At 36.4% G+C, this 16862-nt stretch overlaps 1 protein-coding gene across 1 annotated transcript; it reads left to right on the top strand.

The window, feature by feature from the left end:
- Positions 1–654: 654 nt before the first annotated feature.
- Smp_010260 (unnamed protein product) lies at positions 655–8983 on the top strand (the record flags this gene model as incomplete). Its single annotated transcript, XM_018792022.1, has 5 exons — positions 655–749; positions 2304–2642; positions 5238–5403; positions 6904–7021; positions 8832–8983. 5 exons carry the CDS (start codon positions 655–657, stop codon positions 8981–8983), a joined length of 870 nt encoding a protein of 289 aa, XP_018644924.1.
- Positions 8984–16862: the final 7879 nt, after the last annotated feature.

The raw sequence follows: 16862 nt of genomic DNA, 5'->3' as shown, positions 1-16862 counted from the left end.
TATTATTATCACTGCATATATATATATATATATATATATATATATATATATATATATATATATATATATATGAAACTTTGTTAAAGCTCTATATACGATTGTGCAGCTTGATAATAAATTGGTTGAATAAAGATCGCTTCACTGAACTTCGCGTTTTTTAATGTTTAAATTGGAATTATCTATCATTCTAAATTAATGGACATGTGAAAGCAGCAGTTTTTTGTTTCAAGACTCTTCATAATTACGCATCCACCAAGTCCTTTATATGCTGGTTTTGTTATAGAGATTTGTTGGCTTTTGATAATAATTTGATGATGAGCTGGTGAATAGTCTTAATTTCAGGTCCTTCGTCGGTTACTTACAATACTCTATTACTGACTACATATTAATCTAATCTTTTTAATTGAACTATGTATGGAATAAATTAGTCGATAGTTTATTGTACCATTGTATGAATATACACATATTTAGTAGGTGGTTAATACCCTTTGGATGAGGAAAATATGAATTCTTAGCTAGATGTATGCATGTTAGATCCTAACTAACTGTATTTGATTGATTGGCTATTTCTTTGTTATTTAATTGCTTGTGTCGTCATAATATATTTTCTATTGTCATGTTTAGAATACGTTCCCCATGTGAGTTGACTATTGAATGGATGAACTTACAGAAGCTGAACATTTACGAATTGAACAAAATCGGAAACGTGCCTTAGAACTTAGACTTTCACAAGTTGTTGCAAATGATCGGTATGCATGAAACAAACTGAATCGTATGCTTATTTTTATAAAGATATATAATACAACATGTAATTCATTTCTTAAAAGTGGCTTTATGATTGTTTTATGGATGGGAAAAAAAGCTTAACTATTTCGGTAATTGATTAATATCTTGTTTTGTACATATCATGATTATTCTGTTACACTTTACTATTACTAAACTCATATATAAAAAACTGAATAACGCAATGTCTTGTCGACATTTCACGATTGATACACATACTTTTAGATAGAGTATTATTCGTTATTGTAGATAAAAACATATCTGCATTGTTTTTCGTCATAATTTGTCCTATAACTAAGGTACTGTCAAAGTACTTAGTAGTTTAAGGTATTATAATGGTTTATTATATATGGTTACGTTATACAATGTAATTCAATAGGTATATTCACTATTACTATCCGTGTTTGTATACATTTTAAACGTACGGACGGTCTCACTTTTGTGAATCTCTACTTTTTTAAACATATATTATATGAAAACCGTTTTGTAAACGTGGAGTACACAGATAAAATGGTCTCTTTTAAGTATGGTTGACATGATATGTAGTCTTATAAAATCGTGTAAACAATTTGGGAATGTTTGATATGTATTCCATATTTATCTACAAAATGTCCTACTGATCTTTCATTATTGTTGTGCTTTAGATATATTAATAGACCAAAATATATAGAACTTCTTTTTTAACCTATGAGCTCTTATCACTGGTAAACTGTTTTCATTGACTACTATTTTCTCATTATTGGTTATTATTGCAAATACATAAAGTATAAAATGATGCAGGAAGATTGAAAAAATCTCAAGAAGTTTAATTTCAAGAATCCTATATTTATTAAATTACTAGTTACTGTTTATTACAGTTTTAAAGAATATTTGTTTTAAATTATGAGGTTGATGTTCTCCAAGCTCTGTTTTTAATCTTAAATGTTTTGTCAAGTAACAATTTTGTTTTATATAATATTATTAGTGTTATGCATGAAATCAAATGAAATACACTTATCAAGATATTATTATTATTTAAACACATAAATATTGGCACAAAGAAGCACCAGATACATATGCGCCGCACAAATCTCATTCGATTTGTGTTAGGGCTGTGATACTGCCCAGGTGCCCGAACTGAAGCAGGTGGTTTTCTTAAGGGGCCACACGCGGAGCCTTTGACCTGAAGATCTGATCCACAAGGCAGTGGAGCATCGTGAGGAGATGCAGTCCCATGGTAGCCGGTGATCAACGGTTGATTCATACACCATTTGTTCCCTCAGGATACTGGAGCCCATGTGCACCATTGGTTTGGAATCAGGGTTTTCCAACTCCCCTAGGTGGACTTTCCGTGTCCACCAACCCGGTTAAAGCGCCGGACATTCGCTTTTCGTCCTCTCAATTTCGTAAACAAGATAGATAAATTTATTGGTTGTTAGTGTTGTCTAACTAGTCTACTGTACATTAACTTCTTTACTGTAACGAACTAAACATATATAATCTTTACTAGTGTTAGTAACTGCATTATTATTTTTTTCAAGTCATGATGTTTATGCATCAGTCCCACAATCAAAACTGAATACAAAATACTTAAGTGATGGAGGTTTTATTTTTGAAGAGGAAACTTCTAATCATAATTATCCTTATACAGAAAAAGATGAAGAATTTTCAGATCCAGAATTAAATGCAACTGTTAAACCTAAAAAACGCAAACAAAAGTGTATAAAGCAATCAAACACTGAATCGAATCTCCTTATAACTAACTCCAATGTACCTATTCCCCCTGATCAAGAAAAACCAACTTGTGATTTATGCCATAAACTGTTTGAAGAATCATTTTTACGCAAAACATTTGAAGTAGATGTTTGTGATAAATGTCGGTAAGTTGATATATTTGGGTTAAAAAATCTCAACAAGTTAAATTTAATGAAAGAACGGTTTTGTGCTTATATATATATATATATATATATATATATATATATATATATATATATATATAATTAATGATAAATTGCATTAACCAATAAATAGAAGAATAGCTTTTAATCCTTCTATGAAATACAAACTATGAATTCGTCCAATGGAATAAGTTATTAATAAACGAATATTACACTTAGGATAACCTTGTACAAACGTCATAGTAACATTAAAGTTGTTCTGAGAAAAGTCATACAAATGATGTAAAATATATTTATTCTGATAAAGTGTAAGTTGTTTATTGGTGCATGTTTAGTAAAAGAATAACTAATGGTTTGGAAAGTTCATTGACTTCCAAAGATGTACTAAATGTTATGTATTTATGGCCTGTTGATTTATCTCGTTATAAGATCGCCATTTAGAAACACTGACTTTTATGACCAGACAACGACGCATAAACCAGTATGAGCAGCCTAGAGTTAAATCTGAGTCTTTATTGGTCCTCTGAGATAGTAGCTCTAGGCCTAACTCAGTCGGTTCAGTCCAGAACACTAATATCAACCTCCGCCATATGAATCCTACATTTCAGACACACGCAGTTTTTATACAAGTAAATCAGACCACGTCATACCATAAAATGAAAAATAACAATCATAAAAGATCAGTTCAAAAGTGGTCGTCAGTGTGAGATACTGTAACTAATAAATTGGTGAATAACTTAAGAATAGTAAATCGTATAATAGTAGCCAACAGGTCAAATGGAGGCTTATAGCGAAAAGAATATGAATATACATATAGTACAGTTACTTAATAGTTATACAATAAGAATATATGATAAAAGTCCATAAATAGATTCTAACAGTTACCATTTACTTCTACTTCGTCCGGGTATAACACGAATAATGTAATCTTAGATATCTGATCAATTTTCCTATCAACATACACTCAATTGCTACACTTTCTGAATTTAGAGTTATTACGATCTTTTTTACGAAGCCTGTTCAAGGCAGTAATGGTTACATTAAACAGGACCCCATCCTGGAAGTTCTATTCCGATAACTAACTACTTACTTATGTCTGTTACCCCTCGTGGAGGAGCATCGGCGGCCCACAGGGATTCCGATAACTAATATTGACCTAATATAGCAATATTTTATTTCATATCATAAAGTGGTTGTCTATGTCTTCTACTAGCTCTCATTAGGTAACAAGTAGGGCTAATACTATATGCGTACGATACATCTAAACCACTGAAACCCAGATTTACATGTAGAAACATTTATTAAATAATAATTTTAGCTATAGTGAAAGACAATCTTGACGTTGGGGGCAGACAATGCTTCCGAGACGACAAAGGTCGGACATATAAAGTTGTCAAACATTCTCACATTTAAAAATGACCAGAATTCTGTAAATGTTCACCAGGTTATAGACAATTTTATGGATATTTTAAACAATAAGCGTGGAAAACTGAAGAACTCATTAGGGTATATGTCTACTTAACTAATATGGAATGAGTGGTTGGGTTACTATTTTTAAATTCTGATGGCAAATTCATACTTGTTGTACTGTTGAACTTGAACGACCCTCAGGCGATTTTAAACATTCTGATCCCCTTATTGGTCAATGAGTATACGGAGAACCGTCAAAACCAAAATTTTGTCTCTGGGAAAGATAAATAATTAGTTAAATGTGTAATAGTTTTACACGGCTTATAAGCTTTCCAAGGTATGTGGTCAGTTTTTGTTATATTAAAGTAATCTACTTTTTCTATTTGAACTATTAGTGCACAGTTTCCCTAAAATGTAGAAGAAACGTCACTGAACACCTACCTAAAAACATTTTGAAACTTGTGACTTTTTGAGCAACTTGTGCAAACAGACCCTCTGGTTACTCATCGAATTAACAGTGATGTGATTTAGTTGAGAGTTTACTCTGAACAAATAAACGAAACTGATTCTTGCCATATTATTGTGTTTAGGATAAAATATACAGCATAAGGAGTTAAAGTTTCATGTACCTTTGCCCTCATACTGTTCTTTTCATTGTTTTACGAAATAATGTATGTCTTATTGTCAAACCTTACTTATTGAAACGCTGAATAAATGTCTTTACCACTAAGTTATTTATGGGACGTACCTTGTGTATTATTAATTTCCAAATTCTCGAGAAAATGACTAAGACGTACCATCTTGATTCTAATTGGTCTGGCTGTACTATATAGTTGCATCTAATCTGCGTTTGAATACCAAATAATGTATGCTATAATTTGCAATATATATTGGCAATCTACTTATTACTCCTCATGAATCTCTACTGAATAGATTTCAGAAGGTCAAAACTACTGGCCAGTTATTTTATCCAGCAATTCTGTGACAAATATCGATCATAGCTATTTTAAATATAACCAGTAGTAAAATAAAGACGTTTAAATATTACTGATGGTTTTGTCTTTTAGGTTGTAATATCAGAGTAACTTCTAAACATTATTTGTTACAGTTATTTTGTTCATTCAACTTATTATTTAATTTCATATTTTCTTCTATTCTTATGTCTAGAGATCCTAAAAATATTCATGCTTTAATTACTAAAAGTTCAGCAAAGGAACGTTATTTGCTAAATGATGTTGATTTAGATATACGTGAACCGAAATTGAACTATTTGTTGAAACGTAATCCACACAATTCAAGTTGGGGAGATATGAGGCTGTATTTGGAAGCACAAGTAACAATAACTGCGTTAGAAACTTGTTATTATATCTATCATGGGGTTTTTTCTTATTCGTATGTTAAAATCTTACTCATCCTCAACCATTATTAGTAACATTGTGCATCATATTCTGTCTTTTAATGGAAGTATACTATCGAGGATGTTTGTAGAAAAAAAGGCTATCTGATATGATTCTTCTCAATTTTCTACTAATAGTGTTTTTGTAAAGACAAGCAGTGATAACTGGCTTCTTGGATAAGACTTTCTTTTGATTGAGGGTGTAGCTTATTTCAGTACTCAGTAGATTACAGCATTTATTGATCTCTTATTTCGTCGTTAAATTTTAACATGAACCTCTATGAGTTTGCTTCTAGATTATAACTGTCGAGTAGCTTTTAAACAAGCAACAGACGGATATTCAATAATGCTTGACTGTCAGTGATTCACTAGTAGAATACAGTTTGCGATGATAGAAATCTCTAAATTAATTAATTCTTAACGTAAGCATCTGATTGAAAAAGCTTTCAATATCCGAACAACAGCTTCATTTATTTTTTATATAAATTTTGCCAGTAAAAGGACCTAGGCCTTGAAATACCCATTCATAATATGAAAATTATCAGGGTATAGCAACTCAGATACAATTGAGTTTGTTTACATCTAATATGGCTTAAGCCCTTTTTTTTAACTTATTTAATGGACAGTCATTCATACAATAACAACCTATCTATACCGTTGTACTTTTATTATATACGCTTGAACATTGCTTACTGCCTACGCATGTATTTATTCCGCTAGCATTATTATTAATCGCTTAATTGATCCGATGACTCATGCTTTTCCACTTATATATATATGTACATCTTAATCCTGTTTACTGCTTGCCTGCTTGCTCGCTGCTCCGCTCTACGCTACACCGTATTGTACACGCTTACTCACTCATTCGGCTCGCATGCTCACTCGCCTGTTTTACGGCACTGCTCTTTCATGCTTGCTTAACGTGCCTGTAATATTGGATATCTGTGTGTAGTTCAATAGTAAACGCAATCGACCCTTCGTATTCGTCTTCTGATTTATACATCGTTAGGACGTTGTCGAGTAACGGTTATCAAGACGAACAATATACGAAGTTAGGGATAATATTGAATATCGACCACCACAAGGGCTTTTAAGTCTTTGGTTTTATGAGATCACTATCAAAGTTTTGTTTAACAACAACTCGCTTCTCAAATACAAATCAAACAAAACTATTAACGACTATTGTTAAACGCTTAATTTATATATCTGTTTACCACATAAAACGGATCTATTTCGTGTTCTGCCTTTTAACTTCCACCATTTTGTGTAGTTATGTGATTTTCTAACAATATTTGGCTGGCTAATGAGCAAATTAATCCCAATCCACCTCCATCATTTGATACATCAGATTGTTGTAAAATAATGAATTTTATCATTAGAAAATCTATTATGAGTATTGTAAAAATTATCCTACTTTCTGTTTTCCGTAAAATTCAGATTGCTGAACGTGCTCTAGAAATATGGGGTAGCGAAGAAGCTTTAGAAGAAGAACGTGAAAAGCGTTTGAAACGCAATGAACAATCGAAACTTAAAAGTTATAGTAAAAAGGTTAAAGGTAGGTATTAATTATTCCCAAATCATATAAAGTATACTGATTAATTCGTTGGGAATACATTAAGATAATTAATCACGGATTAGTCACTACTTTGAGATGGTGGAGAAGATTTGTAGCACAGGTGGATAATTTTGGTCGAGTTTTGTTCTCTGAGCTGGACGGTTTGGTTGTGGAGCTTCCATTGTTCTTCTGAACGACATCACCAGCACAAACTTCAAGTAGAAGTAAGGTGTTCGAGTTTCTCCATATATGACTCCCAGCTTGTCCTGTGAACCTCGGTCTTTATTGGTTGTTGTTGACATTTAATCTACAATTGTTTACTTCTTTATTTTGATCGTATCTCCCATTGATACGATTCTAGTCCATGATTTTTCTGACTGGTTGATAAATTGGATCAATTTCAGTGTGTTTGTTGATTGCTGATTGACCTGAGTGCCAAGTTTCTAAACATTCTCTGGTGTTTTTAGAATTCCATCCACATGCATTGATGTAAGTGAGGATGCGTCATGGCGTTTGACCGCTAATTGGTTTTCGTGCATGCGAAGATAAAAGCGGCGTCTAATTTGTCCGATGAAGTGTTTTTCGCAGTTGGAATAATTTATTCTGTAGATGATGTTCGGTTTTTCTTCTTTTGTCATTTCGTCCTTTGGTTTGCATAGGATTGGTTAAAGGGTTGTTGTTGGTTTGTGTGCTACATCGATTCCAAAAGGCTTCAATAATCTCGTTGTAATTTCTGATATGTCTTTTATATATGATAGAATGATCCGGTTGTCGGTTTCTGTATTTGTTTTTTTCTGCTGATACATTAGCAACAACCCAAGAACTAACAAAATCAACCGCGTACAAACCTTATCCAAGGGGGCGAGGACACACCACAACACACTTGCAGCGCGGAAAATCGAACAGAAATATCTAAAGATTATCTTTCAGAAGAACAGCTATCCAAATCAACATTATCAAAAAATATCAACCAAAATCGGCAGCAGAAACGGAACCACATATCGAAACCAACAAACGGATCATTCTACCATATATAAAAGACATATCAGAAATTACAACGAGACTATTGAAGCCTTTTGGAATCGATGTAGCACACAAACCAACAACATCCCTTTAACCAATCCTATGCAAACCAAAGGACGAAATGACAAAAGAAGAAAAACCGAACATCATCTACAAAATAAATTGTCCCAACACAAATATGCCTCATATAAATCATCTTGACCGGAATAACATGACATTGACTTGGTCAGACCTGTTCTCGATTGATCGCACCGAATATTCTTTCTTTGTTTTATTTAAACTCGGTTTAATTTAATTTGTTTATTTATTCTCTGAAGAATCGGCTTACAATAAGTCACGAAACATCAGAAAGTTTAAAGACATTTTTAGTCATTGGGATATCACAATTATTTTTAATTATAACAATCTACCCAATACTCAATTTATTTGAAATTATCAAGTCAAATCTTGGTAATGACACTTACCTACTCATTACGGTTATTTTGTAGATGTAATTAGGCGCAGAGTTAAAAGGTAACTTCACAACCTAAAAAAATATAAGAAATAAAGAGTTTTATTGGTATTTGGTTAGCTCTATTCTCAATTATTCAACACGAATCGATCTTATCTTGTCTCGCATTGGAACATTATTTTCTAACAAACACCAACACTTTTTATGTAGTCCTATTTGAAAGTCTTTCTACGATCGATTGGTATCATAAGTCTTTAAATTTATTCAACAAATGTGAATAGTTCTTGTTAAGGGCTTTAGATGTTTACTACAAAACGTTTCCTCTTTTCATTTTAGAACTGAAACTTCAAACACGCAGTAGCTTATATATGAAAGTGCATAAATCTCATGAACACACTTTCGGACTGGAGAAATATGATCCGAAGTCAGATATTTACTACAAATGCTGTATTGAGTGTAATTACAAATCAACTTATGAAAAATTGTAATCATTGCACTCTTACTAACCCACTGCATATATTTTGTACACGTTGTCGTGATAACAAGTATTTTCTCTGCAAAGTTTTAATTGTTGTTGCTGTGATTAGAAAAATAATAGTTAAAAGCGTCAGACATTTTTCACTGAATATGGTTTGGTATGCCACTTTACAAGGCAGGCTAGTTTTAGTAAGAATATGAAAATGAAGAGTGGGATTCTGACATCTAAACTAGATCGATAAGTAAGAACGCCTACAGGTGACTTCAAAAACCCCTGTTTCCAGCCAGTAGTGCACCTAGGCTTCCTGCTTCGAAAGAGCAAAAGCATTCACGACTGTTTCAGTCACGAGATTGTGCTGCATAACACCTTTCCAAGTATACCTGTCAGAGCTGACTCCTTTCGAACATAATCCTATACATATGCCTCCGAAACTGTGAAGAGTCACTCAAAACTTACTTCGCGCTCACAAGACGAGTCCACATTCATGTCTAAAGTTGATGCTCGACAGAAAATGGTCGTGGTCTACATAAGTGCAGAAGGCGGTCACCATGACTGTTCACTTTCTACTTAGCGTGCCTCCCTCTTATACTGAGGTCTAAACTCAAATTGATCATAATTTGATATGGTATAAAAGCCCAGATGTGATCAGTCTGTACGATGGCACTGTGTCATGAAAACTGGTATTATGGTGTTGCCATCACGACTCTCAGGTTGGGATTCTGAAAATTGTGAGACCTATTGGCTTGAAACGTTATCATATATAACTGAAAATATGAGCTAGTAGCGATTTTGTTATAGCTTTCTATTACATTGTTCACAAACGTTAGATGACCTCTCTTAAATGAAAATCTTCTTGTGTTTACTTCCAACTGAACTGAAGCTCATTGAATACTCTATCTGTCCATTTATTGATTGATTGTATGAATCTTTCCTCTCCACATTACCGTTACTTTATTCGTGTGGTGCATTTTGTTGGTATCCAATTGCTCCAAAATCTATTTGCTTTAATTAATTGATTTAATCTACATTTGCTGGCTGATGTCAAGTGAATAACCACACTTGGTTTCTGTATATGACTTTCAGTAACTTTCAGGTAACTTAAGGTTCTTGGCTAGTGAAGTCTGTTCTGTGTTGTACATTCAAAACACTAAAAACGTATGTAATCGTCTCCGCACTCAGTTCGTTGTGCCTACTCCTATTTAATGTATTTCTGTAATAATGCCGTTTGCTTAGTGCGGTCATAAAAGTAACCATAGTATCTGGATACGATGATAGGTTAATCCTTCTTGGGTGGTAGTCGTTAAGTGCGACTTGAACGTTAGCTGGTTGGTCGCACCATACACGTCCAACTCCAGTGGGCTTCCTCTCATTCGCCGTAAACCAGAAGCGGTGATCTATACCACTCTGTACGAATTATCAGCTTCCTCACCAGGGAACATATATGATGCTGTACGTGAGAAATCAAATGCAACTGTTAGATTTAGAGACAGTGGAATTAATGGGTTGTAAACTCTTACAAATATACTAGCAAATATGTAGGTAGAAAACCGAGAGCGAGAAGTTGTAACTCATCTGAGTATGCCATTCATTCACAAAGTATTACGCTGGATGATTATATTAGCATTAGTTGAACTCTGAAATGCAGTATAAAGAAAAGCGATTCGTTGATCTAGTCTTTGAGAGGTTCTGAGATAAATTCAGTGTTTTCCATGAACCTCTCACATTCTTGAACTGTTTTACTGAAAATGAAGTGAAATGCCATTAACACACTTTCTTCCAGACAGTGTGGAGAAATCAGTTTTACTTGCTTCCTTATACTTACAAGAACATAAGTACACAGTGAGTATGGAAAATGTTTGAGTCTATCATATTTATATCCTTGCAACTACCGTTAACGATGCTGTCCTGTAATTGGTCGCTCTCAGTTTTGACAGTTGAAAGACAGATTGTACAATCTGTCTTCCGAATTTCGTCCCTCAGCGTAACGAATGTCAAACAAAAGATCTGGCGGTTAAAAGCGTCCTTCATATTACTTGAATTTCAGTTCCTGAAATGATTCATTGACTCATGTTTGGATGATCTTCAACTAGTTCTTGTTCTTTCAACGTGAAAGTGGTAACATTATTTTCCTAGACTTTATGTAGTGACCTGCTTTTTTCGACGAGAATGCGATTGGTATAATTGAAACAATTATTATTATAACCAATTGTACCAGTGATTGTTTTACTGTACTCGTTGTTGTTTAACTCTATCAAAGTCACTTCTCGTTCCACTATCCATCTTGTTGGTTCGAACATTCTTACACTGTGCTCTTATTGCCTGTAATCTTTGGCGCGTCTCAGTATTCATTCGATACCACGAGATTGCCAATAAATGTACTCTATCTGGACCAGTTACAGTCATCTGGTTCGCGAGTTATCAAAGGGACCAAGTCGTTTTTGGGCGCGTAATCTTATTGTAGTGGTGATCATAGTCAATCAAGACTCGACGCCATCTACATTTATAAGGGGTCAAATGCAATTGTTTATAACTAATTGGAAGTCTTTGCCCTCAAGCTGGAGCAAAGATCACTTCAAACTTACTGACTCAAGACTAATTATATGGGCGTTTTTACCACAGATTGTATATTGTACTTATTCATGGGGAACCGAAACATTCACATTTTATTTAACTGAAGAAACCTTTTGGAAGAATTACTTACTTTGTTTGTGTAGTTTCCAACATGCTCGAAACGGAATTCTTTGCTCTTTGAAAAGCTAAGAGTAATTTCAAAATTGTCCATACAACTCTGGCGACGAATCCTATAGTTGTGGAGTGTTAACCTGTCATTCCGGCTGAAAACCTCACTTTAAGCGTCTGGATCTCTTCTAACTAAATATTAATAATTTTAAGGAAATGGAATTATATTTGGTAGAAAAATAACATTCTATTGTGTTCGGGGTCAACGTAGTCTGTGGTTTTCTGACTTGCTGATTATCAAAGGAAATGTCTCAAATAAATACCTAAAGCGTGGTTTGTTGAGAGTGCTTAAACGATCACCTTCAACTAGTGACATACACTAGTGAGTACTTCTGTATCTTTTTAATCATATTTTTAAGACATCTACTGTCACAATCCTGAACTAGTAATGGTGCACTTTTCGTACGGGAAGTTTAGTCCTGACGTGATTTGCGTTTCTCGCACTTTTGCTGTGTCCTTAGGCAAAGGAAGTACCATTTTTGATCCAAAGAATCCACTCTGAGCTTTACGTTCGGTAGATTACTTTTCTTTTTGAATTTCAGTCAGGTTAAGAGTTAACTGTGGTTTGCCTAAGCTTACTATCCTGTTTTCCACTTTTTCAAATCAAGGCTAGTTTTAGTTTAACCTTTTGTACTACCCGTCTTTTACCCATTTTTTTCCTTTGCTTAAGTGTAATGTTTTCTTTGTTTTACGGTTGTAGACTTTTGCTAGGATCCATAGAACAATTTACATCACTATAGTCATAAAGAATTCATGCAAGCGACCCGGATGCCGTTTCGCCGTTACCTCTGGCATGCAGTGTGACAAATACAAAGGTTGATTCCATGAAGCATGAACAGATCTTACAGTGACTGCTAACAACAGACTCAGTAAGTCAGATCGTACGTGGGTATGAGGCACGTGCAACATGAACGCTGAGGTTTTGCTGAGCAACATCATTCTCTAGACATATCCGCGGAAAAAGTTGTCAGCAAACCTGATAAAAGTCCTAGAACGGCTAAACAAACAATGACGCGCAGTGAAGACAAAAAGAGAGACATCGATAACGCTAGCATCGACAGAGCATGTAATGACACTAGTAAGGACATGCTGAAGCTTAGCATCATCATAACATCAACGGTACTAGACTCCCTCAGGAAACTTGGTCTTCCAGCAGGGGACCCCTGAATGCGACGGTGGTTCCCCAAAACTATTTAGGCGATGGAAACCCTGTCAACAAAGTTAAAAATAACTGGTTGTCACCGTCTATGAGGCTGAACATCCCAGGTATTGTAGTGAGAACAACTATTGATTTAGCTGTACGGTCTACCCTCAATAATGTCCAGCTGGTTAGCAAACAGCACAGCAATCTTCAACGATCTTCAACCACCAAATAACAAGGTCGCCAATCTTAACGTACCCGAAAACCCAAAAAAAAACAATCACGGTTCGCGACGGTTCGCTCATAATCATGGACCTTAAATACAACCCTGACGTTATTATTATTATTATTATTCACAAACACCTTACGGGTACATAAGTGCTGCAGGTCAGAAATGACAGGGTGCTCTGGGAAGAGTTAAACAAGAAGCTCGAACTTCCCAAAATAGAGCCTTTGACGGTTATACGGCTCACTCGGGGGAAGGACTCTTAGCATCAAAATCACCCAAGACCACTCTGTGTAACGCCCACAAACGGAACTGGCGTAAGGGATATGTTACTGGCTAGTCATTTATTGAAATCAAGTGGGGATTTAAGACTACTGTCTGATACATCGTGTTCTGAGAGCAAGCTCATCAGAAATATCGTCAAGGAATCTCGCGAGGAATTTTTCCGCGGAAGAAATATCATTATGCAAGTTTTGACAGAAAACACGGACCATGACCACACAAACTGATATCCGGAAATAGAAGTTAATCAAGCAGTCCTTGAAGCTCAAAAATATATTAGCTCAATAAATGGTGAGACTAACCAAGAAGGACGGTGATTCTAGACCCTGGCTGATGAAGATAACCTTCCCACCCTCTCATATGGCCACTGCAACTCTGGGAGCATTTCGTGCCAACAGACACCAGTTGCCAACTGGAATCCATGTGCATTCGAATAGACCACATTATTCCAGGATCAAGCACAGAGGCAAGTTGGAGCAGACTGTTCCACTTGTGGACTGTCTACATCATAAAAAAGTGGAAAAACAAGGGCTGAGAACTCGGAAAGCTCTGTGTAGGTAGCTTACCCGCCCATTCACGCAAGCCTCATACAGGCAAAAAAGACAAGGAAGCTCACGTGTTTTAATGGACAGCTAAACTGCAAGAGTTTATCGAATAAAGTGGATGAGCTGCGTGAACTCAGTAATGCTAATAATGCTCGTCTGATAGGAATATCTGAAGCATGTATATTTTATCAGTTTACGAACCAGGAGCTAGTAATACCCGGGATGTTTTTGTTTCGCAATGACATATAAACAGGAGTGGGGGTGGAGTAGCCTTATACTTGCGATCCTGTCTTGAGGTACGCCAAGTGCACAACCAAGAGTTTATCAGTCTTGAGGAATCCGTATGGTACTAAGTAGGATTTTCTGTCACCTCGAGGTGTATAATTGGAGTCACCTACAGGAAGCTCACTGATGACATTGAGTACGACAATCGCATGCCGGAAGGATTATCTCGCTCTACTCGTTTGCGATTCATCCATATCCGGATTCTAGGGAACTTCAATCTTCCTGAAGTCAATTTCGCGGAACATACATACATTGGGGTGAAAACTCCACTGAAGCTCGGTTCTTCAACCCTATTGAGGATCTAGGACTGTTCGAAAATGTGAAGTCGGCAACTCGTTGGAGAAACAGTTGTCGAGCTTAGACTGGGTATTAACAAACGAAGAATTCCTAGTTGACCTCTCAATTCTGGCTCTCCTTGAAAAAAGCCATCACGACATCATAGCCTTTAGTTTTATCAGCATCCCACCAACAAAAGGCGCTGGAATTTCGAACGGTTGGATGTTTCAGCTTTACGTGAACATATAGAGCATGTGGATTGCGGAGTCCACCCTCAACTTTGTGTGGATGCTCTTTGGGATTTCTTACTGCACACGAACCTATGTGCCACAAAGTAGTATATTACGCAAATAGTCCCCAAAATCTACAGGCAACCTACAGTCATCAAGAACCTCACTCTTCGTTTGCTAAGCCGCAAATGACACTGCTGGGAGGACTGCCTTAGTATCAGATAAAGTTTGTCGACAAATGTGTTTCGGATCAGGAAAGCTTATTTCGTTGTGCTGTTGTCCTTAGTCCTTAAGAATAGGTCTAGTTTCCTCTTTAAGGACTCCCGGGAAGCCTCCTGGACTAGCTCAATCGAGAGCGAATTCCAGCATTCGACAACTCTTATTGGGTAGAATTTGTGTCTACAGTCCATTAGACCATTAGGGCCTAGAAATTGAGGGACTCCAACTTTGGCTTGTTGAAAAGAGACTGCATAACGGAATATGCTATTTGGATTAAACACAAATTTATCGATAAACCAGGTTAGTTTCAGTTTCAGTTTGGAAAGGACAGGAGGCTTGATGGCCTGTGTTAGTCCTGGCAACGATGGTCTCTCAGCTGATCCAACTTTCTTTTGAAGGAGTCGACGGATGGAGCCTCAACCACGTGCTGAGGTAATGAATTCCATTCGTTGATTATTCGATGGGAAAGTCGGTAGTCAGCTGACAAGTAATTCGTTCTGGGCTTGTGAACTTTTTTGGAGTGTCCTCGTAGATTTTCTGTTTTGGAAGACAAGAAAAATGAGGGCATATCAGGTGCAAATTTGTCATTAAGCAACTTGAAAACTGTAATCAAGTCGCCTCTGATTCTTCTATATGACAGCGGGAATAGGTTTAGCTTGGTCAGTCTAGTACCATACGGGAGCTTCACTATTCCGGGAATCAGCCTAGTTGCTGTTCTCTGAACCCTTTCCAAGAGTTCACTGTCTTTTTTTAGGCAGGGGCTACCTGCTTGTATGTAGTACTCAAGTTTAGGACGTACGAACACTGTATACAAAGTCAGAAACGTTTTAGCGTCGAGATGCCTAAAAGCCCTGCGTATGGACCATAAAGTCCTAAAACCTTTGGCGGCTATTGCACGGCAGTGTGCAGTAGTCTTTAAGTCTTGACTAACGATGGCGCCTAAGTCATTGTGTGCCTGGACAATAGGTAACTCAGTGTTATTCATCGTGTATGTATCTGTACCCTGGTGGCCAATATGCATCGCAATACACTTGGAAGTATTCATCGGCAATTGCCAGGTTTGGGACCATTCAGATAATCTCTCCAGGTCGTTTTGAGGTTCTAAGCTACCGCCCTTGCTTTGTATCGCTCTCCATATCTTGACATCGTCAGCATAGAGTAAGACCGATGACGATAGTAGACGAGGGAGGTCATTTACGTACAGGAGGAATAACACTGGCCTTAAAACTGTACCCTGGGGGACTCCACTAAGCACAGTTTCCCAGCTAGACAACTTGGAGTTCGCCCGTAATCTTTGTCGGCGCCCAACTAGGAAGTCTTTTATCCACATCAATAGATTGCCTCGAATCCCGACATTCCTTAGCTTATATAACAGCCGGTTATGCGGAACTTTGTCGGAAGCTTTGCTGAAATCGATGTTAGCTACGTCTATATGTAACTTTTGGTCCTTAAGAGCGCACCAGCTTTCACGAGTGACTAATAAGTTTGTGAGACAAGAGTAACCTGTTCTAAAGCCATGCTGCTTTTCGTAGAGGATCCGGTTTTCATCGAGATACTTTAACAGCTCCTTCCGAATAATCTTTTCTAAGATTTTAACAGCCACACTAGTTAGGCTAATTGGTCGGTAATTCTCAGGCTTATGTTTTGTACCTGTTTTGAAGACTGGACTTACTATGGCGTTCTTCCAGTCTTTTGGTAGACGACCCTGGGTTACGGATAGATTAAAACATACACTTAAAGGGTTCGCAACAAAGTTAGCTAATTCCTTTAGTAACCTAGGATGCAGTTCATCGGGTCCAGTGGACTGACCTATGTCAAGCTTAACTAGCAGACCAAAGACATCGAGTTCTTTAATGGTCACGCTGTCCAGTGCTTGTGTGGGGGGATTTTCATGGACTGGTGAGAAGGGTGTTTCTATGGTGTATACATCGCTAAAGTATTTAGAG

This window comes from Schistosoma mansoni, assembly GCF_000237925.1.
Source record: "Schistosoma mansoni, WGS project CABG00000000 data, chromosome 1 unplaced supercontig 0010, strain Puerto Rico, whole genome shotgun sequence".
NCBI lineage: Eukaryota > Metazoa > Platyhelminthes > Trematoda > Strigeidida > Schistosomatidae > Schistosoma > Schistosoma mansoni.
This window is presented reverse-complemented; position numbering and strand designations above follow the sequence as displayed.